This window comes from Carettochelys insculpta, chromosome 26, assembly GCF_033958435.1.
Source record: "Carettochelys insculpta isolate YL-2023 chromosome 26, ASM3395843v1, whole genome shotgun sequence".
In the NCBI taxonomy this organism is placed as follows: domain Eukaryota; kingdom Metazoa; phylum Chordata; order Testudines; family Carettochelyidae; genus Carettochelys; species Carettochelys insculpta.
This window is the reverse complement of record NC_134162.1, coordinates 3,457,971-3,484,874: the sequence shown is the minus strand read 5'-3', so window position 1 is coordinate 3,484,874 and position 26,904 is coordinate 3,457,971. Positions and strand designations below refer to the sequence as shown.

The following is a 26,904-nucleotide window of genomic DNA, read 5'->3' as shown; positions in this document are numbered from 1 at the left end:
TACTTGTTAAGTGATCATGCTTGCTTGAATAGAAAAAAGAATGTCAGACAATATATCTTAAATAATGTATCTAGTGATGCTCATGTACAAACTGAAAAAAACCGAAACAAAACAGTTTATAATAAATACTAGAAGATTTACCTAGCATTGCTCAGGTCATGAACTCATAAGATTTTTCTTCAAGTAAATTATTGTTCTAGGTGGGGTTGGTTGTGAGGTATTTAATATTCAGGCTGCCCACAGGAGAAAGGACAACCCCAGCTGTCTTTCACCACAGCAACTTGGGACCAGGTGAAGAGCAACTGTCCATAGCTGCTGCAGCAGTCACACAGGGGAGAGTGCATGCCCCACGGCTGGGGGACAGACAGACACACAAACAAACTCTTTTTGAAATACATAGTAGATAGCTGTTTCTTTCTCCACTTGTGCTCCATGCTGTCCCATTTGGGTTATAGCTGTCCCAGTCCCCAACGCTGGACCCTTGCTGATCCTGTAGTATAATTGTCTCTCCTAACAGATCCCTCCCTTTCTGTTTTATGAGAAACAATTGAATTCCGGGCACATCCCATTGTCCTCGCGCAGCCAATCCTCTTGTTTTATGGTAAAAGGAAATTTGGTGGTCCTAGCTCTTACCATGTAGGAGGAGTTCTTGAACAAAGAGACTCATGGACAGATAGAGGCATATTTCTAAAATATATAGTAGACTCTTCATCCAAATACCAAGTATGTACAGCGTATGATATGTTTTGAATTTTAAAATCTCATTCCTCTTTAACAGAGCTTTGTAATTCTCAGTTGTGCAAAACACAATGGATTTTTTGATAAAGCAAGAAAGAAGCTAAAGGTGGACCGAAAATTTATTTCTAAAATATCGAGGGATTTTTTTTGTCCGAGGACATAGCAAAGATGGCTAACGCCTCATGTATCTGTTCTTCACGGTACTCATCACCGCCTCTTGACAGTAGGTGATGGAGTGTCACCATCCTTTGTGAGATAGTTTGGCTTCATTCTGATTGGTAACAATAGTAAGTAAAGGTCTACTTCCCATAAAGTGGCAGTAGCACAGTCTTTGCTGCACCAGTGAGACTTAGAAATCTCATCACCATCATGGTCTCCTGTTCTTGGCGTGGAGCTCTCCCCCACAAGTTCCATAGGAACTCACCGTCTTTTTGAGACATGGCAAGATTCTCTAGTGATGAAGAGGAGCCGCAGGGACAATACTTGAAATCCCCGTGCCAGTCCTTCCCTAAAACCTGCTGACCAGTGTGGAGCCACATGTGTCCCAGCTATTCCATGAACAAACCATGGTACAGACCTTCCTGGATGGACCCTCCTCTGGGCTGGGAGGCCTGGACCTCATAGGGAAGATGAGTCTAGATCATACAGTGAACCAAGATGTGAGCTGGGCTCTGAGTGTCTTCTACACCACAACAATTGGAGGGAGAGCAAGTGGGACAGGACCAGAGTTCCCTGCATGCTGAGCACTTGGGCGGCCATGCAGGAGAGAGTCATATGTTGCCCAGCTGATTTATCGGTGCACCCACGCTACCCACAGTGGGCAACATGTTTCTACAGGTGGTGCGCATCATTTATTTTGCTGCTGGATGGAAAAAAATAGAAGAAACACTGGGGAGGACACTGAGATGAGTACAGACCAAGACCCATCTCCTGCACACAACTTTCCTCTTCACAAATGAGTTCCAGCATGGAGTGTGCAGGATATCCTAGAGCTAACTGCTCTTTGGGGACAGGACTCTGCAGGTAGAATGCTGAACCAGCAGAAGAAACACTTGTATCTGTGCCACAATTGCACAGGGCATAGTGGGGAAAAAAGGATACACCGGGGACACTCTGCAGTACTGTGAGAAAATAGATGAGCTCAGGCAAGTATACCAGAAGAAAAATGAGGCAAACATTTGCTCTGGGTCAGAACCACAGACGTGTTGCTTCTATGAGCAGCTGTATGTGATCCTAGAGGAAACCCAACAATTAACCCCAAAGCGTCTGTGGATACCTCCCAAGCAACACTTCAGACAACTTCTGGCAACAACAAGGAGGACATAACTTTGTGCTATAAAATTTTCATTCACTGTTAAGGAGTTAACCTCTTCTTTTTTTTTTATGATGTATATTCCATAATGTCTACCTTGCTTTTTTTTCAGTGCTGCTGGAAGCCTGTCTGTGGTACTTGCCCCTGCTCTAGCAATTAGGCTTTTGCAGATTAAACATTTAGTTGTGTGTACATTTCTAATGAGCTCATGCCATCTCTCCACACTGATAGAGCACAACTCAGTGAATGAAGGGGCAGAGTTACAGGTCATCCTCACTGAACAAGAGGACAGGAAAGCATGAATGAAACATGTGTAACATGCATGATGAGATGTTGAGGCTCATGGGGGAGCAGACAAACCTCATGAGGCAGCTGGTGGAGGTGCAGGAAAAGTAGCTAGAGCACAGAGTACCCCTGCACTTATTTATAAATCACCTGCTCTCCTCTCCCAGACTCCTGGAATGCAGAGGGAGGGGGTGGGTGGAAGGGGATGCTTTTCACTCAACTGCAAAGTATGGCTCATGGAGCAGAAGGCTGTCATTTTCATGGATTTGATTGCTATGCTGTGCAGTTGTAATAAGCAGCAGGTCGTCTTGTTCCTCCCCATGTCATCAGACCCTTGTTACGCCCACAACTCATTTTCTATTTAGTGGTGTCTGTGTTCATTATATTGTCTAAATAAAAATGCATGATTTCAGAATAACAGGATCTTTATTCACTGTGCCAAGTAGGGTTAGGGGGTGATTTGCAGGGCAATACACATTACATAGAGGACAGCTTGGTAATGAGCAATATACATAACTGTCACTTTATCATCTGGTCACTAATGAAACTGGTTTTCAAAGCCTTTCTAATGCATAGTGCACTTTGATGTACTCTTATAACCCTCATGGCTGGCTGCCAGACAATCTGCCTGGACCACTCACTATGCCAGAAACTTTTCCCCCTTTCTTTCACAGATATTAGGCATACAGCAACAACAATGGGAATATTGTTTTCACTGAGCTCTACCTAGTCAATGATCTGCACCAGTGCCCCTTTACATGCCCAAAGGCATTTTCTACTATCACTCTGCACTTGCTCAGTCTATAATTGAATGGCTCCTTCCTTCCTTCCATCCAGGCTTCCCTATGCATGGCTTCCTGAGCCATGGCAGCAGGGGCTATCTTGGATCTTGAAGACTAACTATTGGCATTTCAGTGTCACCAGTGGTAATTTTCTGGCATGGGAAGAAAGATCCAGCATTCTGAAGAGGTGTGTGTAATGCAACTTTCCTGACCATTCTGTACTGATGTTGATGAAACAGCCCTTTTGATTCCCCTGGTGCTTGCAACACCACTGAGAAGTATCCCTTGCTGTTTATGTACTCTTTGGCAAGGTGGTCTGATGCAAATATAGAGCTGTGTGTCCCATTTATCACCCCACCATGGTTAGGGAACCTCTTTGCTGAAAAGCCATCCCCTATGTTCTCCATGTTTCCCACAGTCACCATTCTTCCTAGCAGAAGAGTGATTGTCCTGTCTGCTTGGCTCACAGCAGCCCATACTCTAGGTTTACCCATTCTGCATTCATTCTTGACTGTTGACAGCTGTCTGGCATTTGACGCTTCTACAGGGTTATCACCACTTGCTTCTCAACTGTCAGAGCAAGTCTCTCCGGTATTACCGACCGTGGTTCCAACAACTTTCTAGGCCTTAAAATCAATCTCGTGCCCAACAGAGACCCCAAAAATGCCATAATCAGCCTCCTCAGACAACCAGGCAGCAAGTTTGACTTCTTGGTTGAGAGCAGCAACATGGATACTGTCACCTCCCAACACTTTTCATCAATGGCTGAGACCCATTTTTTTATCAATGGACAAATAACTCAATGAATAGCTCACATTATCACTGCATGCATTGCCCAGTCATACTCTTCCAGCTGGTTACCTCTTCTGATGCAACTGAGGGCTCACTCCACTAAAGCAGTGGCGGCGTTGATGGCTTTTCTGAAAGGAGTTTCCTTGAGACATTTTCAGAGCAGCTACCTGGAGGCCACACGACACCTTTGTGAGGCACTGTGCACTCCAGAACAGATGGGTTCCTGACACGTGGCTGGTTTCAGCAGTCCTCTCTACATCAATTACACGGTGACTCCTTTTTCCTTCTCCTATTTGTTGGGGAACTGCTTGGCAGTCATTTACAGTGGAGCACCCATGGGGACATCACTCGAAGAAGAAAGTGAAGTTACTCACCTCGATGCAGTAACTGTCATTCTTCAAGATGTGTCCCCATGGGTGGTCCACTACCCACCCTCCTCCTTGCTGCAGAGTCTATCTTGTTTATTTTTCAGATTCCAGAGTGGTTTTGAGGAATGGGTTTGAGCTGGACTGTGTGTGTGGTCAAAAGAATGCAAATAGAGCAATGCAGCAATCATGCATGCATGGACTGGCTAGACATGGCTTTGAAGACTCTCCAATGTGCGGCACAGGGACACGCATCTCTGGGAAATGATCTTCCCCTAACATAGTTTTTGTTTCATGCAGAGATGGAGCAATAAAGGTGATAGAGTGCTCTCCCCTTAGCATGGTGGTGCTGCAGCTGCATGGCTGAACCATAGACTTGTCCTAAGTAGCTGTGTGCCTCAAGCCCTTCCTGCTTCTCATCACCAAAGAAGAGGGTTTTGAGCCAAACTTTTGAGTTCTAACTTAGCCCTGCTCCTTCAACTCCCCTTCCCAGCTGTAGCTTATGCTTCATTGGAGTTAGCTTTCCACATTGTGAAGGGTCTGTAGGCTAACGTAAGGTCTAGTCCCTTGACTGTTAGCCAGAGACTTGACTTCTTGTCTTTGTGCTTCCCTCTGCTCAACAGTGCACACACCTGTGGAGACTGTCACATTAAGGAAACAATGTAGCATCTGCACCAGATGAGAAGTTTGAGTCCATAGCCCTTGGGGGGGGGGAGGAATTCTCTTTTTCTCTGCATTAACAGCACTGCACCACATTCTGGGACCAACCTCAGAATGCTAACCTGTGTAAGAAGCTGGGTCACCATTATTTGGTGCTGCTGTTACGTCTCAGGAGCACAATTAGATGTGGGGAGGGGAGGGCATGCACAATGTGACGTTAGGGCCCCCCCACCTCACTTTTCACCTCTTGAGCATTACTGCTTAGCTAATGTTGTTTTACCCCATCTTCAGTATATTAAAGACCTTAATGTCTTACACCATAGCTATGATTCTGTTTTCTAACGACACACACTGAGAGCTAATGCTAGAACTGAAACCTGTAAGCCAGGACAGTATTCCTCATGTCAGTGGAGTTTCACAAACTTAGCACTCACTTTACATTGTAGATGATATTTACCCCTCACTGTTCATGACACACTGCTAGGTGCATTCTTGAGATGTATGATTCCTTAATATCAGTTATTTTGTTCTCCACAGTGCTTTGACATCTGGATTCATAATTCCAATGAGGACTCTTATCCTACATTGTGATAAGATGTATTTAACTTAACATAAAATGAGACACACAGTGCAGTTGAAACTTACCTTATGTGCTGAGTATTCATTTTTGTATTGTGGCCAATAATGCCTAATAGAGGGCCTGATCAAGTGGTGTTACTCCTCAAGCTCCCAGTGACTAAGGGTCAGGATCCTCTTGAATCAACAGCTCTGCTCTATTCCTATCAAGTATGTGTGTGATTTTATGACTTCAGTGTAGTGATCCAGATGCCATAGATACATGATACTGAACTAAGACTGTGTGACTAGCTGAGGACAGAGTCAGGATGCTGCTGTCTTGTTTTAGCAGTGCCACCGATGTGCACATGGACCTTGGGCATGTCCCTTTACTTCTCTGCACTGATAACTATTCTCACCTGCTTCTGTTAACTGGTACAGCATTTCATTTTTTTAATTCAAAACCTGAATCATTCATGACACTGCAGTGCTCAGAGACCCAGCTGTGAGCAGAGTCCAGTTGTGCTAGGTGTTGTACAGACAGAGTAAGAAAGACAGGCCTTGCACAAAAGAGCCAGCACTGTAAACAGGGTAAGGGGGTGGGGAATTAGGTTAAATGGAGAGAGGAAAGCCATCTTGTAGAAGTCATGGAGTATTGGGAATTTAATGGAGTATGAATAAAAGGCACAGAAAATTTAAGTGATTTTCCCATAGCCATGAAGGAAGTCTGTGGCAGAGCCAGGAACCAATTCAGATCTGATTCCTAGTTCAGTGCCTTACCCACAAAACCATCGCTCTCCTTTTCCATAAGGATGAAATGCAGGTAGGATTTTCTGAGACTCCTTAGTGGCAAAGTCCTCCTTGGGACAGTCAAGCAGACTTGAATACCACAGGTGCTTTTGAAAATCCCACTCAACAGCATTCCAGTGGGTCTGTATTTTAAACGTCACCCTAAGCTCAGGGGTGAATAACTTAAGTTTCTTTCAGGTACTGTCACATCATGCTCTGCTGTGGGGGTGTAGTATGACAGAACCTGCCCCTTTCACCTGCTGCTTAGCCAAGGCAGCCTTCAGGAGAGCTCCAGGTGTTCCGCTGGGAGCGCTGAGGCCAAGGTGTGGATTGGGCTCCCCTTGGCTGTAGGCCCACACACCCCCTTGCTGCCTCCCTGTTACTTCTTGATTCAACTCCTGCATAATACTGACAAGTCAGTCTCTCTTGCTCACACAGCAGTGGAACCTGAGGAGGAAGTTGGACGTGCTGTGCTCTCAACCCTGTGTTCCTGACTTGAACCTGCAGATCTCCCTGCCAGCTGAGCTGCAGGCCCAAAGCAGCTGTGGCAGGAGCCATCTTTCCCTTTTCACTGCCAGGTGCTGACACCTGGCAAACCAGGACACACAGGCTCCCAGCATGACAATAACTATTGACCTTTTTATTTCAGTCAGCTACAGCAGCTCTACAGTCCCCTAAAATACTGTCCTGGCCCTCTGGTGTTTCCACGCACATCTTATGAGCAGACACTGGAGCAGCCCCAAGTCTCTTTAAAGCTTAGTATTAAATATTAAATAGTCTCATTTCATTTACATTACTGTGTCAAGAAAGACAGTTAAAAGGTAAGTTACATGAACTTATGAACAGCCCCTGTTCATTAGCACTGCAGGCTCTGGGGCCAGCCCTCACGAAAGTGGCAGGTTACTCCTACAGATAGGAAACTTGGAGCATGAACTAATACATGAGTTTTCTATCTGTCCAGCACTGAAGCTAAAGCCAGGGCCACCCTGCTGTGGTGGAGAGCAGGCAATCTGCACACCTGGCTTTCAGAAACAATTTCTGCATTAGACAGAAAATCCTAATGGGACTGGAACATTGGGAAGCAGAGGAGGCTTTTCACTTCCCCTGAAGTGCTAATGGTTGAAAGTACTGCTTCCCATTGGACACCCTTGGCAATGCCCAGCAAATCCGAGACAGGGCAAGGATTGGTCATTACAGACCTTGCTGAAAATGTCCTCTTTAAAAAAAAAATTAAGAGAGTTGTCCTTTGATTTTAGCAAAGTAGTTTAAAAAGCACTTAGGAAGCTGGTACTAGAGTCACTAAGTGTTCTCAGAGCAGAGAGTCGTCTGTGCATCCTCCTTCAAGTCCATAGCGAAATTCTTGCAAATTTGAGACTCCATAGAAGTGGACAAAGGCTGCAGCTACCACCAGCACATGGAAGATCTGATGCGACTGGAACTGTGGGGAAGGTCAAACAAAGCCCTTAAAAGTTAGATCAGCAAGAAGCAAAAGGTGAATCCTCTCCTGGATTAACAGGGTTCCACATATCATGACACTTTGTACCTCAGGGGAGTGCCTTGTGAGCCCGCCAGTTCCTCATTTATACAGAATTGTGATATTCATTTAAACCCAGCTGGCTGAGTAATGGGAAAAGTGATGATGGGCCAAAAGACACCATTCTGCTTCAGTGCATATGGAAGATGTGAATTCTGCCGTACAGCTGTGGGTTTGGGAAGTGCTTAGGCACCAGCTTTCCAGAGACGGGAGTGACCAATGCCTGGGTGGGTACTGAACAGACATGACCTGCCATTCCCAGCCAAGGAGCTGCAGATCAACAACTCAGGCACAGGAGACACCCTGGAGTAGTGGTTTAGCTGAGGACCCAGGGATGCTCACCAGATATGCCTGGGTTTGTGTTCTCCTAGCACATGGTCTAAAGGTATAGAACAGAACACAAGGGGCCAATGCTTGGTTTCTAGCCCCCCTCAACTATGCTTCAAGGACACAGAAGAGTGAAGACTCCAGCAGAGGAGATGGGGCCCACCTTGGAGAGAGACCTGTATATTAAGGACTGTGATCGAGTGGGGTGGAACACTGCCTGATCTAAGCACTATCTAGTGCAATGACAGTTAAGATTTAGGCTGTGGGCTTCTTTCCTTTTGTAATAAGAGACACTTTGCCCATCATGTATAATTACAATTACTCTTCTGTGGTCAAACTTGTTTTACTCTTTAGCCTTCCTAGCGCCTGGTAAATCTCAAGTTACAAAGGCTGGTGTTAAGTTCACCATCAGTGGAAAGTGGCACTTAGTAAACATGCATTACTCAAGAGAGGGTCTTGAGCAGTGCAGGACAGTGTATTCTTGAGCACAGTGCTGGGAGCAGAAGCCTCTGGCTGGAGTCTCTCCAGGGGACTCCTGAATGGCTCTGGGAGTATTCATGCAATTGAGCTGCACGTAGGACTCCATCTGGCTGTGCCAAGTGCCTGAATGAGTTTTCTGCTTGTGGCTGGCATAGTACTGAGAGAGACTGCATATTCTGGACCCTGTCAAGCATCACAAACCAGGCAGACTAGTCAAGGGACCTTTCAGTGCCACAAGTGGTTCAGTGCCACCTAGTGGTTCAACCTTTTACTTATTCCAAGAGTGGGCCAGCCACCAGAACCCTCACACCCTGCGCAGCTCCACTCAAAGTGTGTGTGGCAGTGGGGAAGAGGCTTTGTGCACTGCCCTCAGCACAATCTCTCAGCTCTCATTGGCCAGTGGGCAGGGAGCAATGTGCAAAGTCTCCCCCTCCTGCCATGCACTGTGCAGATATCCACATGGAGCAGCCCGCATGAGGGTCCCCCTGGGTAGCTGGCTGGGGGCCACATAGGTAAGCGCCTCCCCAGTATAGCCTGCCTCTAGCACCCCACCCCCTGCCCCAGGTCACATCTCCCTCAAAGACCCTGCACCATCCTCCAGCCCAGAATCATCTCCTGCACTTATATCCTCTTATGGAGCCTGTGCCCCAAAAATCTGCTGCCCGGGTCACAACGCTCTCCTTCAAACTCCATCTTAGATCCCACACCCTCTCTTGCACCTCGATTCCCTATCATGAGCTCCCTTCTGCGCTCAATCTATCCCAAACTCTACAGCCCATCCATTGAAAAGTGCAGCCTTTAACTATTTACCAAAATCTTGGGAGTGGCCCCCTATCAAAATTATTTCCCATGTTGACTTACATGGTAGTTTATACACCTGAATGCCAGCAGGAAAAAACTCAAAATATGGGATCAAGGGAGATTCTATTTGAAATGTGCTGTTAGCTCACCCTATTGGAACTAAAACAGCCTGGGGGAGAGAGGTACTTTCTTGTGTGGATGGACGTGTGGAACCACAATCCAAGCTGAATGGGGGACAGCAGAGCCAGCAGGCTTCCCTGGGGCTGGACTGGATGGCAGGGTCAAATCCATCTGAAATTAGAGCTAAGACCTGCAGGAAGGAACCCAAAAGCCTTCAGAATGGAGCCATTCTGAAGAGGCCAGTGGGAAACCAGACCCAGGAGACTTCTTCTGTATCCCCTTCACCTCTTCACTGTCTGCCCCTCAAGGAGCAGGCAGGTCCCTCCCACGCCCCAGCCAAGGCTGTACTCACCCAGATGTCAAACTTGCCAGGAAAGAAGCGCTCTGGGATGCGGGCAGCATACAGCCCTGCGCCTGTTATGTACATCACAGCCATGAGGAAGAACCAGCCCATCTGGCCCACGGTGGTGGCTTTCACGAAACCCTCGGCAATGGTGAAGTGCATGGTGGGCACAACGCCACTCAGTCCCAGCCCCAAAAATACGCCTGGGGGAAAGAGAGAGAGCCTTCGGCCTTCCTTCACAACACACCCAAGGCACCTGAGTTGGAGGCTGCCCTACAACTCCCCTGACAGCAGAGTGCAGGAGGGAGTTCAGTGCTGGCAAGAGCAGCTGGACAACTCCCTGCAAAGGCCAACTGTGGAGGGGGAAGGGTCACAGAGCAATGAGTACCAGTGCAAAGAGGCCAGCTCCACACACAAGGGCTTGGCCCTCTTGCTTAGTCTTCCAGAGAGGCCTGCTGCATGGACCATGGGTGACAGGACTGAGATCAGACTGCTTCATGTGCCAGTCAGATGGAAACCAGAGCCCCAAACCTGATTTAATGGGAGATCAAGAAACCACATCTCCTGTTAGCAATCTATGGGGACAGTCGTCTCCCTCAGCTGCGCTCCACACTGACTGTGCAGCCAGCCAGAACACAGGTAGCAGCTTTCCTTCAGAGCCTTCTGGGCTGGTTCCAGCTCTGCCCTTCTCTGCCTGCAGGGCACACTGGATTTCAAACCAGCTGGCTCGCCAGGCACTGCTCTGCTCCCTGCGGTCTCCAAGCTCAATGAAGATGTGCTTTTGGGCAAAGATTCAGCAGAGTCCTGGCAGCTGCCTTTAAGCTCCATGCTGTGGCAGCCCAGTCTGGGAACCACAAGGAGCTTTTGGGGCATATGCTAAACAGCCTAATATGGAGCTATCAGGGGCACTCATGCTCCCCTATGACTGGCTCCTTTTGTCATCTGATGAACCCTGTGTAGCCATGTGAAGAGCTGGACTCTGCCTCTGCTCAGCAGCAGGCCCTGGGGTTAACGCTGGGAGAACAGCTCAGAACCAACACTGCCACATGCTCCCCAGTGTTCAAAACCTTCTCTGCTCACTGACTGTCTGACTTCTCTGGGCTCCTGCTTCAGAACTAGGCACACTGGAACCGGCTTGCTGGCAGCAGCATCCCCTTGCTGCAGGATCCACACATTTTAAAAGATATCCAGTTTGTTGGATTACAAAGGAAAATTTGCAAATGGAACTGATGCATTGATGTCTTCCTGAGGTCACGACAAAGCCCTTTGTGCAGCAGCTGAGCTGAGACCCCAGGTTGGGATTCAGAACAAGAAGCAGGTCAGTTTAAATGACAGAACTGTTATCTGTGGTCATGTAAGCAAAAACATCCAGCAAATGGTGCCTGCTCAAAGCCTCTGCCAGGAGGGGACAAAGGTCTAAGCTACAGCATAGCCTGTTCAGATGCTTTTAAAGGCGTTAAGTTGTGTCTACCCTGGAACTGAGGGGACTGTCAAGCTAACGCCACTGATGCACATCCTTTTGCGGTCGAAGAAGCCCAGGCTGACCCTTAGCACTCCAGCAGTTTGTACATAAAAGTGCTGCCTGCTCTGCAGTTTGTTCTCTTTTCAAAAACAGGAAAAATTAAACAGCAAATCTAGGTCAAGGCACTGCAGGTACCGGGCCCAGGAGTCAGGCGGAAAATGTTCAGGCTCTCTCAAGTGGGGACGGGGTAGGTCTGGGAAGCCTCTCTTTGTGTTTTGTTAATATGTCCTCCCTCATACGAACACTGGTGTAGTGAGACAAGAGGCCCAGATTGGTTGGATTAACATTGCACTGGCTGGCCCTGGCATATTTCTGCTCACCTTTAGCAACAATAAGGTTTGTATTTCATACAGCATGAGCTTTCCCTCGGCAACTCCCTGGGGACACGGCCTTGGTACCACCAAACCCATAGCAGGCAAGTGGGAGAAGCACCCCCCAACTCCTGGATTAACACAGTTACGTCTGGCCAGAATCAGACGCTAACCAGGATTTCACCCCAGCACAAGACAGGGATGGGGAACCTATAGCCTCCAGCTTGCAGAGTGGGGGGTTGCGAGAGGAGTGGAGGCCTGAGCCTTGCAGGCTGGAGTTAGGCAAAATCCCACAGGCCCTGCCTCGAAGAGGGAAGAAGCCTCCTGCTATGGCATGACCCTGAATGAAGCTTACATGAACCCTGTGCTGCCTGCATCCTCTGTCTCAAGTGAGCCCAAGCCTCTTCTTTCAGGGGGCAGCAACAGTGGTATGACCCTGTGATTCACAGCATAGCCAGGAGAGGAACAGCCCTGGGGGAAGCAGTCTGGACCCTGGCTGGGCAAAACGCACACGAAGCATTCACTTAGGCTACACTGAAGTGAAAACTAGCTGTGCCTTCTGGACTAGTCAACATGCAACATTAGCCACCTACAGCAGGTGGCAGAGCCCCGCACCTCCAGGAAGGAACTGGATGCCTAGAACAGTAACTCAGGACCAAGGTCTGGTCAAATACAGCTGTCACACTGGACACTCTGGCCTTTCTGCTGGTCTCAAGAGACTGGGGATGGAGGGGACTGGCCCAGCCACCCAAATTAAGAGCAGATGGATGTATCTCTTATCCCAGTTCCCAGGAGCGCCACTGCTCCCCACTGCCCAACACCAGTATCACCCCACAAGTGGGCAGCGAAATGAAGAGACAGCTCAGGGGCCTATATATAAAGGGCGTCATCCTGTTTCCACCGAGGCAGCTAAGAGCTGTGGCCTTAACATCAACTCGCGCCACTTGCACTTCCAGTCCAGAAGCCCAGGCTACCTAAACAGCCCAACATGGGCTCTTTCTTGTCATTGCAAAGGCAGAATGGTCAAACAGGAAGCTAAACAGATGGGAGTTTCCATTGCCAGAAACTGGTGGATTGAATCCTTCTGGGGAAGATGGTTAGAGCCCATGCAGAAACTGATTGACAGCTTTTTCTCTGGTTCTCCAAATGACTCCCACGCTGAAGTTAGCTGCTCCAGTCCCATGGGACACAGCACTCTCTACCTCCCAGGGACCTACAAGGTGAACACCACCCCAGAGTCTGTGGCAGAGGTGGGAAATGAGCCCCAATCTCCTGAGTGCCTGCTAAGTGCTTTGGCTGTAAGCCCCTTCTTCAGGCTGCAGGGCTGCCCATGCTCACACCCTTGGGAGTGGCCCTGCCTACACCAGCATGCTACAGAGTCAACCTCCCTAGCACCAGCCCAGCAGCCTGTGGCTGAATGACAAGCGTTCCTACCTGCTCTGGTCTGTCTGTGTTTGGGGGTCGCAAACCGGTCCCACTGAGCGACAATGATTGCGGAAATGCCCAGGACGCAGACTATGGAGAGGTAGATGAGCCGAGGCTGCGGTGAGCAGTAGAAAGAGTAATAGAGCCAGGGGACAAAGCTCCCCATGATTAGCAGCGCTATTCCGGAGTAATCCAGTCTGCAACACAGCCAGAGAGAGACCAGGCATCAGTTTGGAAGCACGCTCCCCTCCCACTCGCATGGCTATGCACACAGCCCAATGCCCGGCCCTCCAGACATGGCCACCCCACCTGTGCCTGTAGGCCTATTGCGCGGAGAGTGTGTCGGGAAAGACCCACAGCAATGCATTGTAGGCACTTCAGAGTTTGTGGTGCAGATGTGCAGGAGGGATGAGGGCATGAGCAGAATCAGGGTGTCTGTGCAAGTTCCTGACTGGCTAGAGACAGCCTGGCCAGGCCACACACTGGCACAGCTCCTGTAGGAAGTGGCAGCTCTCAGCCTTTGTACAGGAAGGCAGACACCCAGAATCACTTCCCCCCAGGAACGCAGCCAGGACTCGGGAGAAAAGTGCAGATGGCTAACACCCCAAGGCACAAGAGGCCATTCTGCAGAAGTGCACTGAATCGAAGCCTGCTCTGAAAAACACAGGATCTTCATGCTGAACAAAGCAGACCTGATGAGATGCCCGGTGGGAACATCCCTTTGACAGACTTGCCTGAGTGAGATCTGCTCTAAAAGCCGCACTCTCACACATACTGTTCTTTGGCCCCTGCAAGTCTGCAGCTGGGCTCAGTCTGCTCTAGGGCAGTGTGCCATGAGAACACAGCCAGGAGTTACCAGCTCGCCACCACCAACTCACTTTGAAAACGTCCGGGAGACCTTCTCCGAGTGACAGTAGACAGTGTGGAAAAGCCAGGAGAAGCTGAGGCACAGCACTGCTCCAAGGAAGAACATCCCAAACACCACCTTTTCCTGAAGAGGCGCCATGAAGTACATGTTGGGCCTGAGCATGGTCAGAATCCCCAAGAAGAGGAACAACACAAAACCTGCAGCCAGAGTCACACCAGAGTCATTCAGCCAGCTGGCATCACTTTCAAGAGCCACCCATGGGAACATGTGCGATGGCCAGAAGCCAGCCCATCCCAGCAGACCCAGGGGTTTGGGAGCGCAGCTGCACTCAGAGTCAGCAGTACAGGAGGCTCACACCGAGCCTGCCCTGTTTGCAGAACTCAGTAGCTGCCTAAGACCAAGAACTGCTGCCTGGGTGGAAGATTGGCTTCCTGGCAGGGGCTGAAGCTGTGCGTTACTGTGCCCAGATCTCTGCTGCCTCACAGGGACTAAACCCATTGGAGGGAGAGCAGTGAGGTAGGGCCAGTCTGCCTGCCTTATTCCCCAAAGACCCACACTCCCCCAGAGAGGCACATGTGGCAGCTCCCTGCTACATCCTTCCCTTCTGCTCTTGGGGGAGGGGAAAAGCTAAGGCCTCTGAGGGAAAACCTCAGCACTGTTTTGGGGCTGACATTCAACTGCAGGCTGGCCAGTGATACTGGGGACCACACTGAGGATGCACTGTCCCAGCTGCCTGGACCTTCTGGATCATTCTGTAGCACTGCCTATCACTCTCAGGGCCTGTACTGGAGAACGGGGCCCAACTGATGATAACACCTGGAGCCAAGAGGGACCTCAGCCAGCAAAGCTAGTGGATGATGAGTAACAGAGTGGTCAGATTCGGAACTGTTTTAACACAGTCCCAGTCTGCACCTGGCCCTCAGTGCTGGCTCCCAGCAGGGACATGGCAGTTGTGAGCCATTTCACTGCATCTGTGGTGCACTTCCTTCCCTGCAGGAAGAACTGCACATCTTGCCCAACTCAAGAATTGCCTCTGCCCGGGGTTCCCCTGGAAGTGCCCTGTCCCTGGGGCTGTCCACCTGTCCATATGGGAGAGCAGACATCACTCGCTGTGCACTTTGCTGAAACGGAAGCTGCACATGTTGCCACTCAGCAGTGCTGACAGGGACACTGTGAGGAGCTCAGTGGCAGCTGTGACTGAGCACACACGAGCTGGCCAGGACTTTTCCGTGAGCTGTCTCACATCTGTGTTCAGCATCTCTCAGGCCATATTTGTTCACGGGCCTTATTCGTCACCACAGGGATGCTTATGTCCATCCCTGAGAATCCTCACAGCTCCACCTCCTTCTCCACGCCCATAGCGAGAACATGGTTCCTAGGGCCCTGTGCAGGACTCCCACCTGCTCTCGCTACTATGGCAGTAGGTCCTTTTGAGAGTCCCACGCAGCACTCACACGACAACCACCCCAGCCCTGGCACAGCAGCCACAGGAACCAAGAGTGACGCCAAATATTCTACCAACACTGGCCCCTGCAATGACCTGGAGGGAGCCTGAGTCCCAACCTCCAAGTCAGATAGGTTTGCTGCCCCTGCAATAGAGACAGACTAACTCTCATGGGATGCCTCTGCCCGTCTGACTGAGGCGCAGCCATGATGGGCCCGCACCAAGCTCCCTCCATCTCCTTGCTGGGGAGAAGTTCTCCTCTTTTCTTGCCTGATAAAAAGAAGAGGGAGGATGGGGGAGAACAGACACACACTTTGGCTCTGAATGTGAGAGAAGACGCTAAGTGAAACTTCTCCCCTGATAAAAGGCCACCCCCTGGAGTCAGACAGTGGGCCTGGAAAAGGCAGGACTCTTGCCTTCTGAGGTGTCTGATCTGGGAAGGGCATGTGTTTGTGCCACAGCCATGCCTGTCAGTCCCAAGGATTACGGATCAGTCACCTAGTAAGTGAGTCCAGATGTTGCCTGTCTCAGTGTGTATTCGGAAGATGCTCTTGAAGCAGGCTCTGAATGACGGCATGGGGGGTCGGTGTCCATGCAGGAGGTAATCGTTATCCTTCAGCCAGTCCGGGAGCACATCGTAGGGAATCACCCTCCAGCGCCCTTCCCAGACCTGTAATACATCAACCATTCAGGGTTATTCTGAGTGGCAGCCCCTGACCTGGCATAGTAGCCACTCCAGTGCCACTCCTGGCCCCTAGCACTGCTAGCTCATGTTTCCATAATGCCCATTGCTGTGAAAGTCCAGCAGAAAACCACACAAAACCAGCCAGTCTCTTCTGTGAGGTACTGGATGGACCCAGTCTTCTCTCTTCAGAGGACCTTAATTCAAGAGCAAGTTCCACTGCCACAAAATTAAATGCTTTGGAAGCCCCCATAAGGATGCCCACATAGGGTCAAATTCCACAGGGTGCTGAGAATTCCCTACACTTGATACTCTGAGATTGACAGAGACCAGCACCTTCAGAATTTGGCCTGTCACAACCCTAACAGGTAGTGCTGTCAGCAGAGCCACAGCTGGTGACATGACTGCTCTTGTGGGACATTGTGACAAAGCCCAACAGAGTTCCTACAGATGTGCCCTGAGACCACATTTTCATCCTGCAACTGCAGTGCTATGCCTTCCAGATCACCACAGGTGTGAGCCAGTGAGTGCAAGAGCTGTGGCTTAGTCCGCAGGGCACAGTGATGCACAGCAGTGATGGGCAGATAACAGCCAGTGCTCCAGACCCCAGGACAGAACAGAAGGGCCCTGAGGAGATCGATCAGGGCAGGAGTTTGCACCATGTTTGCCCATGTCAGATGCGGGGTGGCCCTCGCTGCTACATGCACTAGATACACCCAGACTGTTCCACCTGTCTGCTCCTTGGCATTCTCCAAACTGCACCTGGGGTCACTGCTGGCTGTAAGGAGTGTGTCAGAGGCACCAACAGCCAGGGTGGGAAGGAGAAAACAGTCACAAGTGCAGTCCCTTCTGCTTTTCTCTTGGCCTTGCTTTTGACAATGATAAGCTCTTAGCTCAGGTCCATGTCCATGCTAGATGGGGATGCCAGTGCTTTTAGTCACCCACAGGAGTGTTGTCTTAACAAGGAAGATTAACCCCAATGCACACGCATGCAATGATTCAGACTCAGTCATGGCAGAGGAGGACAGCAGTCCAGGACCCTACAAGCCATCTCTCATCTGCCAGGACTCAGGGCTGCCATGAGCTGACAATACCTTATACACAAATTCCTCCATCTTTTCCATAGCATGATGAGCCTGTAGAGGTAGAGTCAGCACACGAACCACCTCCTCCTCCTCCTCCTCTTCCTGCGGCGCTGTGCATGGCTGCTCCTTGGCCTAAAGGAAGAGATGCTGTAATTTGCCACAAGCCCAAACCTACCCGAGAGATGGATCATCAAGATATGAGGACCTCAGAAAAACAGCAGGGACATTCCAACCAAGAGGGATGTGAACTCTTCAACTATACAGATGCTACAGCCCTTCTGAAAGGGGAGGCATGGAAGTTGTCCCAGTCACTTCTGCTTGTTAAATATTGTATAAGCCTCATGCAGGAGGGCTAATCCCAGATTCAGTCTCACTCAGAACTTAAGAGTGGAGGATTTTCCTTCTTTATAGTTCAGGGTGACACCTCAAATGACCACTCTGCTCTAGCCAAGAAAGCAAGCCCACGAAATAGACCAGAGAGCAGCAGAAGCATTAGCACACAGGGGTTGCATGCGTAGAGCGGGGCTGCTGCCAACATTCTGCTGCCATCTATTACTAATAGGCATTAGAAGACTAAGCTCAAGGGCCCCAAAAGCCAGTAAACCAGTAATAATGCTCCTTGGAGATCCTGCAGTGCTTGCTGTTCACCTGCAAACAGTACTGGCAGTAAGCCTACAGCGGGTGTTGCTTGGCTGACGCTGTGGGGTGAGGTTTGCTGAAGGCTGGCGGAGCCCAGATCCCCTTCTGCTCCATAAAACAGGAGCAAGGTGAGGTCAGAGGGGTTCTTTGCTTATGACAGCTTACTTTACATGCAACAAAAGATGATTTCTAGAACAGATTTTATAGCACATCATCACTGTGAACACTACAGATTGGGTGCAAATCCTCACCATTCAGATTCAGTCCAATGTCACCCCCATTTTATGTTGGTGTTAAAAGAACAACAAAGGTCAAGGTCTACCGTAGGGAGAGAAAAAACACACACACACACACACACACACAAGATTACAGGCAGAGTTTTGGGTTAATCTGCAAGGACAGTGTTGAGAGCCTAAATAACCAGGGGCATATCTGTCGATACAAGGCATATTCAGCAGGACTGACTGGAAGCAATGTGTAGGACAAACCAATGCTGAATGGGTTTAGTGTGCAAATCCACTGGATTGTGGCTTACATTGGCTGAACTGGCAGCTCCCTGGTCGCCCTTTCCCTCTAGCAGTGGCCCTAGCTCTGCCAGCTCCAAATCGTCTCCTTCCCGGCTGCTGCTGGAAAGTCCATTTCCTTGGCTGGTTGCTGACCCTTTGCGGGACGACATCTGGTCCACACACAAAAGGTCTTGAGCTTCTTTGACCTTGTACATTCACACTAGGAATAAAAGACAAGTGGCATTAAAGGTCTGCTCCATTCCACACTCCTTCCATCTTCAACTCACTTTCCTACCCCAAGCAACCCAATACTTTGAACACCAATGAGAGTATCTGTAACAGCCAGCTTCGCAGCCCAAAGCTCATGATGAATATATAGATATAAAAATGGGAGATACATATTTCATAGAGCTGGAAGGGACCTTGGGAGGTCACTGAGTCTGGTCCCCTGCCCTCTTGGCAGGGCCAAGCACCATCCCTGACAGATTTTTTTTTTTAAATCTATTTGCCTCAGACCCCTAAATGGCCTCCTCAAGGACTGAACTCACAACCCTGGGTTTAGCAGGGCAATGCTCAAACCACTGAGCTCTCTCCCTCCCTGCTGCAGTTGCAGGTGGCATCTCTGGTGCTTGAAAAGTACGGTTTTACTCTGTACATAGGCCCATGTAGAGTTCACAGGAACTGGAAAATCTGAAACCCACAATTTGGAATGTCCCCTCTCACCAGCTTGATACCCCCTTGTCTCATCCCAGTCTGCCTTGGTAAACGAGCCCAGGGAGTCTCAGCTCCCACAGGAAGCAAAGCCAAGATGGCAGCCCCAAGCTTCTGTGCTGTGTCAGCAGTGCCGTTGGAAGATAGATAGGGCTACAATGGAAGCGCACAGGATCTGCTGGGCTGGAATTTCTAAACACAACCAGGATGCGGTGTCAGGATTAGAGCCAAAGCAGAGATTTTAATGGGAATCTACCACAAATTACACTCCTCCATGTGGACACTCATACTCTGAAGAGGGGAGAGGACTTGGAGGTGCTCTTTAAATGCATAGTGGAAACTCAGGAGACAGATGTTAGGTGAGAAAGAATGTTCACCAAACCAAATGCTGCTTAAGGAAATACTTTGATCATTAGGAGACTCAACTACCCCTCCACAGAGGTACAGCAAACCCCATGGCCTAACAGTAACAGCAGGAGACCAGGATACTTAGAATCCCAGCTCTGCCACAGGCTGCCTTGCTGGCTTCCATCCAGTCTCAATCTCTTTGAACCTCAGTTTCCCTCTCTGCAGGTCATGGGCAATATTAATATGCCCAGTTCCTTAGGCACTTGAGAGCAGCATTTGTGCAGTGCTTTGTCTGCAAACATGACTAGAGAAGTGCTAAGTAGCATCGTGTGGACCCCCCAAGGTTTGGCATGACTGGGCATTTCCGCTCAGAAGACAACCAAGCAACAGGACGTTCAGGGCTCACACTGGTGAAGATCAAGACATAAACACCATGGAAGCTAGCATAGCAGCTCTCTGTGCCATTCAGTCTTACTCATGACAGCCACATTAATCACACTGTTGGTATCAAACTCACACGCTACCTCCTTACCTCAGGGTGACAAACACTGAGCCTCTCTTCCAAACCCAGCACAAAATACATTTTCAGGACATCTACAAGTATCATTCCACCACCTGCAGCTCACACAAGGCATCCCGCTGTTAGGAATCTATGTCTACACTAACAACAAGAAGGCCTGTGGCACCTTACAGACTAACAGGTATTTTGGAGCATAAACTTTCATGGGCAAAGACCTGCTTTGTCAGATACAGATTAACTCGGCTAACTTCGAAGACAGAGACTAACTTGGCTAGCTCCCTGATGCTACATCTACACTACTGCTTATATGGGCGAAACTTACATCACTCAGGAGGTGAATATTCCACCCACCTGAGCACTGTAAGTTACTCTGATATAAGTGTCAGAGTACACAGCATTATGTTGTCAGGAGAGCATCTTGCAGTGATGCAGCTTCTGGTGTTTGCAGAGGCTTGCTTTTTTTTTTTTGCTGACAGGAGAGTTCTCCCATTAGCACATAGCATCTTCACCAGATGCTCTACAGAGGCACCACCTTATTGGCACAGCTGCCCTGCTAAAGCATGGTACATAGAGGTGGGACATTCTGTCCCCTGGGGGACCCTCTAACCCCCACATTCCTCCTCTATATGTAATTGTGACATTGCATATGCAGCCAGCTGCATAAGGTACCTGGGGAAAAGCTATGATCTATCAAAAGTTATTTCTCTATCCATGTATATCAATGCATATGAAAGTATAAGAACTATGTTGTCACTAAAATATGCTGTCAGTTTGGGACACACCCAGGTTCTACCTCTCTGGAGACAATAAGGGACGTAACCAAACACCCAAGCTAATGGTGTTGAACAGACATCCCCAAACTTGTCTTGTTCAGCAAGGGAGCTACGATGTGATGACTCACCTGCATGAGGCCACACCTAGGGAATTACTTAGCTTTGCTTAGGGACACAGCAATGCTCAAACCTGCCTGAACTTGTGCTTCCTAAGTACAGGCACTAAGGGTATGAAAACGAAACACTGAGCCCATGTTTGGCCTTTCTTCTTCACCCACCCACACTACAAGCAACCAGGACACAGAGAAAAGTGAAGGTTACGTCTCAGGAGCACGGCCCAGATTTCAAGGGTGCAATCTACGTACTGTGGACTGCAATAATCCAGTGGGGCGAGAAGAGCTTGATCTACTTGTTGCTCAACCTAATAGAGTTGAGAGTTTGGATTGCCTGTTTAGATTTTAGTTTGTTTTGATAACAAGTGACTTTTTGCCTGACACTTATAGTCACTTAAAACTATCTTTTATGGTCAATACGCTTTTTACTGTTTATCTCTACCCAGGTGTTGGTATGAAGTGTATGGCAAATTTGCTCAGGTTTTACAAAAGCTCGCGTATTTCCACTTTCCGTTGAAGCAGTGAAGCAATTTATAAATTAAAAGGCATATTCCTCAATTATAAGGCTTGGAAGCGATTTGGCTGATGCACATTGATTGGATGCTTCCAAAGAACTATCCACACTGACTCCAAGATCTTTTTCTTGAGTGGTAGCCATTCACTTAGTCCCCATCATTTTATGTATGTTTTCCAGTGTGCATTTTTTGCATTTGTCAGAACTGAATTTCATATGCCATTTCATTGCTCAATCATCCAAGTTTTGTGAGATCACATTGCAGTCTGCTTGGGACTTAACTACTGAGTGGTTTTGCGTCGTCAGCAATTGTTCTCACCTCCGTGTTTACCATTTTTTTCCAGATCATTTATAATATGTTGAATACAATGGATCTCAGTACAGACATCTGGGGGATGCTACTATTTACCCCCTCCTTTCTGAAAACTGACCCCTTATTCCTACTCTTTGTTTTCTGTCTTTTGACTAATTACCAATCCATTAGAGGGCCGTCCCACTTAACCCATGACATCTTACTTTGCATAAGAGTCTTCAGTGAGGGACCCTGTCAAAAGCATTCTGAAAATCCAAGTAGATTATATCCACAGGATCCACTACGATCAAATGTTTGCTGAATCACCCAAAAACTTCTAGTAAACCAGTGAGTTATGATTTCCCTTTTGAAAAAAAAACACGACGACTCTTCCCCAACAAATTATGTTCATCTACTTGCCTGACAAGTCTGTTCTTTACTATAGTTGTAACCAGTTTGCCCAATAATGTAGTCAGGCTTATCAGCCTGCAATTGCCAGGATCACCTCGAGTGCTTTTTAAGAATTTGTGTCACCTTAGCTATTCTCCAGTCATTTGGCAGAGAAAATGATTTAAATAATAGGTTAAAAACCACAGCTAATAAGTAGTCATATTGTTTCAAATTTAAGTTCCTTCAGCTCTTTTGGGTGAATACCATTTAGTCCTGGGGACTTATTACTGTTTAGGTTATCAATTTATTCCTAAACCTCCTCTATTGATGTTTCAGTTGGGACAGTTCCTCAAGATTTGTCACCTAAAAAGAACAGCTGCTCACATGGGAATCTCATTCACATCTTCAGCTATGAAGACCGACACAAATAATTTCTTTGCAATGGCTCTGTTGTCATGGAGTGCTCTTTTGGCACAGCTCATCCAGTGGCCCCACTGGTTTTTTTCTTTTTAAAAACATTTCATTTGCCATACTTTATAGTCCTTTCTATTTTGTTTAATAGAACTTAATCCTCCACTTTTTAAAGAACACCTTTCCACTTCTCACTGCTCATTTTACTTTGATTTCTAGACACTAAGCCATAGTGGCACTTTGTTGGTTCTCTGTTTTTTAATTTGGGGTTTCCTTAAATTGAACCTCTATTCTGGTGTTTTCAAAAGTTTCCAACATGTAGGGATTTCACTCCTGGCATTGTACCATTTAACTTCTATTAAAAGTAACTTCCACATGTTTGTACAGTCTCCCTTTCTGAGATTAAGTGCTACAGTGTTGCGCTGCTGTGATTCAGAGAGGTTAAACCTTTCTAGTCCAGCACCCTCAGGATGTGAACAGTGTCAAACCAGAGAATTTGCCAAACCACGGGAGATACAGTATTGTACGGTCACATTACCAACATGTCCACTGGTTACAGGGCTCTTAGAAAACATTTAGAGGTAAACTAGAGCTAAACAACAGCACAGAACACTGGCAGCTGGAAAACTTTATGGGACCGTAGGAAATTTGGCCACACTCATAAGTGTACATCCAGTAAACCAAAATCATACTGGACCGTGGTGGTTGTTAGATCAGAGTGTGCTGGACTAGAGAAGTACAGACTGTGCTAGGGTCACTGTTACCAAGTGGCCCAGCTATATGCATCTCTTTGACCAGATCCTGTGCTTCACTTAGGACTAAATCAAGAATTGCAGGCTCAAGAGTATCAAGAAACTGTCTCCACATCCCATCCCAAGATGATGTATGCAGTCAATATGGGGCAGACGTAGTATACTTGGACTTCCAGACAGCATCTGAAAATGTCCTTGAGCACAAGTTCTTAAAATGAGGAGTCTTGGGGTAAGACAGAAGATCCTTTCATGGATCAGTAACTGATTAAGGGGGGAAGAAAGAGTAGGAATAAACGGTCAGTTCTCAGAATGGACAGAAGTAAACAGTGATGTCTCACTCTAGTTAGAGCAGCAGGAATGGGGGGAAAATCAAAGTTGGATGCTAGGAAAACCCACTGGAATGGGTTGCCTAGAGAGGTGACAGTCTCTATCCTTGGAGGTTTTTAAGGCCCTGCTTGACAAAACCATGGCTGGGATGATTCAGTTGGGGTTGGTCCTGCTTTAAACGGGGTAGACTAGATGAATTCCTGAGTTCTGTTCAACCTTAATCACTTATAAGAACATAAGAATGGCCATACTGGGTCAGACCAAAGGTCCATCGAGCCCAGCATCCCATCTGCCGACGGTGGCCAATGCCAGGTGCCCCAGAGAAGGAGAACAGAAGACAACGATCAAATGATTTATCTCCTGCCATCCATCTCCTGCCCTTGTTCTGAAGGCTAGGGCACCATACTTTATCCCTGGCTAATAGCCATTTATGGACCTAACCTGCAAAAATTTATCAAGCTCTTTTTTAAACCCTAATAGAGTCCTGGCCTTCACAGCCTCCTCGGGCAAGGAGTTCCACAGGTTGACTGTGCGCTGTGTGAAGAAAAATTTCCTTTTATTAGTTTTGAACCTACTACCCATCAATTTCATTTGGTGTCCCCTAGTTCTTGTATTATGGGAAAAGGTAAATAATTTTTCTATATTCACTTTCTCCACACCATTCATGATTTTATATACCTCTATCATATCGCCCCTCAATCGCCTCTTTTCCAAACTGAAAAGTCCCAGTCTCTCTAGCCTCTCCCCATATGGGACCCGTTCCAAGCCCCTAATCATCTTAGTCGCCCTTTTCTGAACCTTTTCTAATGCCAATATATCTTTTTTGAGGTGAGGAGACCACATCTGCACGCAGTACTCAAGATGTGGGCGTACCATAGTTTTATATAGGGGAAGTATGATATCTTTTGTCTTATTATCGATCCCTTTTTTAATAATTCCTAACATCCTATTTGCCTTACTAACTGCCGCTGCACACTGCGTGGATGTCTTCAGAGAACTATCCACTATAACTCCAAGATCCCTTTCCTGATCTGTCGTAGCTAAATTTGACCCCATCATGTAGTACGTGTAATTTGGGTTATTTTTTCCAACATGCATTACCTTACACTTACCCACATTAAATTTCATTTGCCATTTTGCTGCCCAATCACTCAGTTTGCTGAGATCTTTTTGTAGTTCTTCACAATCCCTTTTGGTTTTGACTGTCCTGAACAACTTGGTGTCATCTGCAAACTTTGCCACCTCACTGCTTACCTCATTTTCTAGATCATTGATGAACAAGTTGAACAGGATCGGTCCCAGGACTGACCCCTGGGGAACACCACTAGTTACCCTCCTCCATTGTGAAAATTTACCATTTATTCCCACCCTTTGTTTTCTGTCTTTTAACCAATTTCCAGTCCATGAAAGGATCTTTCCTCCTATCCCATGACCACCTAATTTACATAAAAGCCTTTGGTGTGGGACTGTGTCAAAGGCCTTCTGGAAATCTAGGTATATTATGTCTACTGGGTGCCCCTTGTCCGCACGTTTATTAACCCCTTCAAAGAATTCTAATAGATTAGTTAGACACGACTTCCCTCTGCAGAAACCATGCTGACTTTTGCCCAACAATTCGTGCTCTTCTACGTGCCTTGCAATTTTATTCTTTACTAGTGTTTCTACTAATTTGCCTGGTACTGATGTTAAACTTATCGGTCTATAATTGCCAGGGTCTCCTCTAGAGCCTTTTTTAAATATTGGCGTTATATTGGCCGTCTTCTAGTCATTATGATTCTATGATTTGTACTGAGACCAGTGCTGATCAACATAGCATTAAATGATCTGGACAAAGGGATAAATAGGTGACAAAATTTGCAGAAGCTACAAAACTAATCAAAATAACTAAGTCCAATGTAGACTGAAAAGACTTACAACAGGATCTCACAAAACTGCGTAACTGGGCAACAAAATGGCAGATGAAATTCAATGTGCTTTGGAAAACAATCCCCATGATACATATAAAATGATGGGGTCAAAATTGGTTCTTAACACTAAAGAAAGATCTTGCAGAACTGTGCACAATTCTCTGAAAACATATGCTCAATGTGCAGCAGCAGTCAAAAAAGCTAACCATGTCAGGAACCATTAGGAAAGGAAGAAATAAGATGACAGATCCATAATATGTCAGTGTTTTGAATGTGTGTGCAGATCTGGTCTACGTATCACCTTTGAGATGGATTAAAATGGAAAATGTATATGGAATGATTACGGGTATAGAACAGTTACTATAAGAAACAAGACTAAAAAGACTGGGAACATTTCAAGTTGGGGAAGCGACGAATAAAACAGAGTATGAGAGAGGTCTATAAAATCTTGACTATTGTGGAAAAAGCAAATAAGAAGTGTTATTTACTCCTTCACATAAGAGAAGAACTAGTGATCACCAAATGAAATTAAAAGGTTGGTTTAAAACGGAAAGGAAGTATTTCTTCATACACTACAGACAATTTGTGAGAACTCTTCCTCAGAGGATGTTGTGAAAGCCAAGACTGTAACAGGATTCAAAGAAAGAACAAGCTTTATCTATAAATGACAGGTTCTCATCAATGGCTCCTAGCCTGGATGGACACAGATGCAATCACCAGTACTGGGTGCGTCTAGCCTGTTTCCCACAAGCTGAGGGTGGACAAGCAGGGATGGCTCACTTGATAATTGCCCAGGCTGCTCGCATCCTCTGAAGCAACTTACATTAGTCAGCCTCCATCAGGAAACGCTCCCCTTGTTCCTCCACCCCGTACCCTAACCTTGCAGGGCTGTTCTTGGTAAGGCCCCTTATTTCCACCGTCTGGCATTAGCCCGCCTTGTGGGCCTCCACCGTCCGCACTCGGGAGTGACAGAATGAGGCTCAGCCTTGACACCCTCCCCATTGTTCATGCGGCCGCAATCCGCTCGCTCGCTCTGGGGGGGCGCCGGCTCACCCCTTCGGGCGCACGGGGTTCGGCTGACTGGGAAGCCCCACAGATCGAGGTAACGCAGTGTGCTGGGCCGACTTCCATGACCGACTTCGGACTGGGCGGACGCGTCCCGCGCCGGCAGCAGCAGCCGCTGGCAGGCCGGAGCCCCAGCGCGCACAGCGAATCGCCACCCCACGGCGGCCGAGGCGGCTGTCCAGGGCAGTGCCGGGCCCAGCAGAGGCGGCTCCGCAGCGGGTGTCCGCTCCTCCGCCTTGGCCGCCCCCGCCGCCCCTCTCCCCGCGCCCGCACTCACCGGCACCTACATCCCGGGTGGCAGCAGCGGCTCCAGCCGGCAACAGCGGAAACAACCCTGGACGGCGCCACTTCCGCCGCAACAAGCACCGCCCACGTGCGTCACGTGACTCAGGGCACCCGCTCTTCCGCTGGGCATA

General features: G+C 48.0%; 1 protein-coding gene across 2 annotated transcripts; it reads right to left on the bottom strand.

Annotated features, from left to right (window-relative positions):
• Window positions 1-266: 266 nt before the first annotated feature.
• On the bottom strand, window positions 267-26,904 carry ADIPOR1 (adiponectin receptor 1). Of its 2 annotated transcripts, XM_074977737.1 has the most exons (9): window positions 26,766-26,904; window positions 18,395-18,585; window positions 17,230-17,352; window positions 15,952-16,123; window positions 14,020-14,206; window positions 13,151-13,338; window positions 9,893-10,086; window positions 9,570-9,711; window positions 7,602-7,716 (listed from the first exon to the last, which is right to left on the bottom strand). In XM_074977737.1, the coding sequence occupies exons 2-8, from the start codon at window positions 18,578-18,580 to the stop codon at window positions 9,580-9,582; spliced, it is 1,182 nt and encodes a 393-aa protein (XP_074833838.1). In that variant the 5' UTR covers window positions 18,581-18,585; window positions 26,766-26,904; the 3' UTR covers window positions 7,602-7,716; window positions 9,570-9,579. The 2 variants fall into 2 exon arrangements, with proteins under 2 accessions (XP_074833839.1, XP_074833838.1); XM_074977738.1 differs by lacking the exon at window positions 9,570-9,711 and having other exon boundaries at window positions 267-7,716; window positions 26,766-26,903.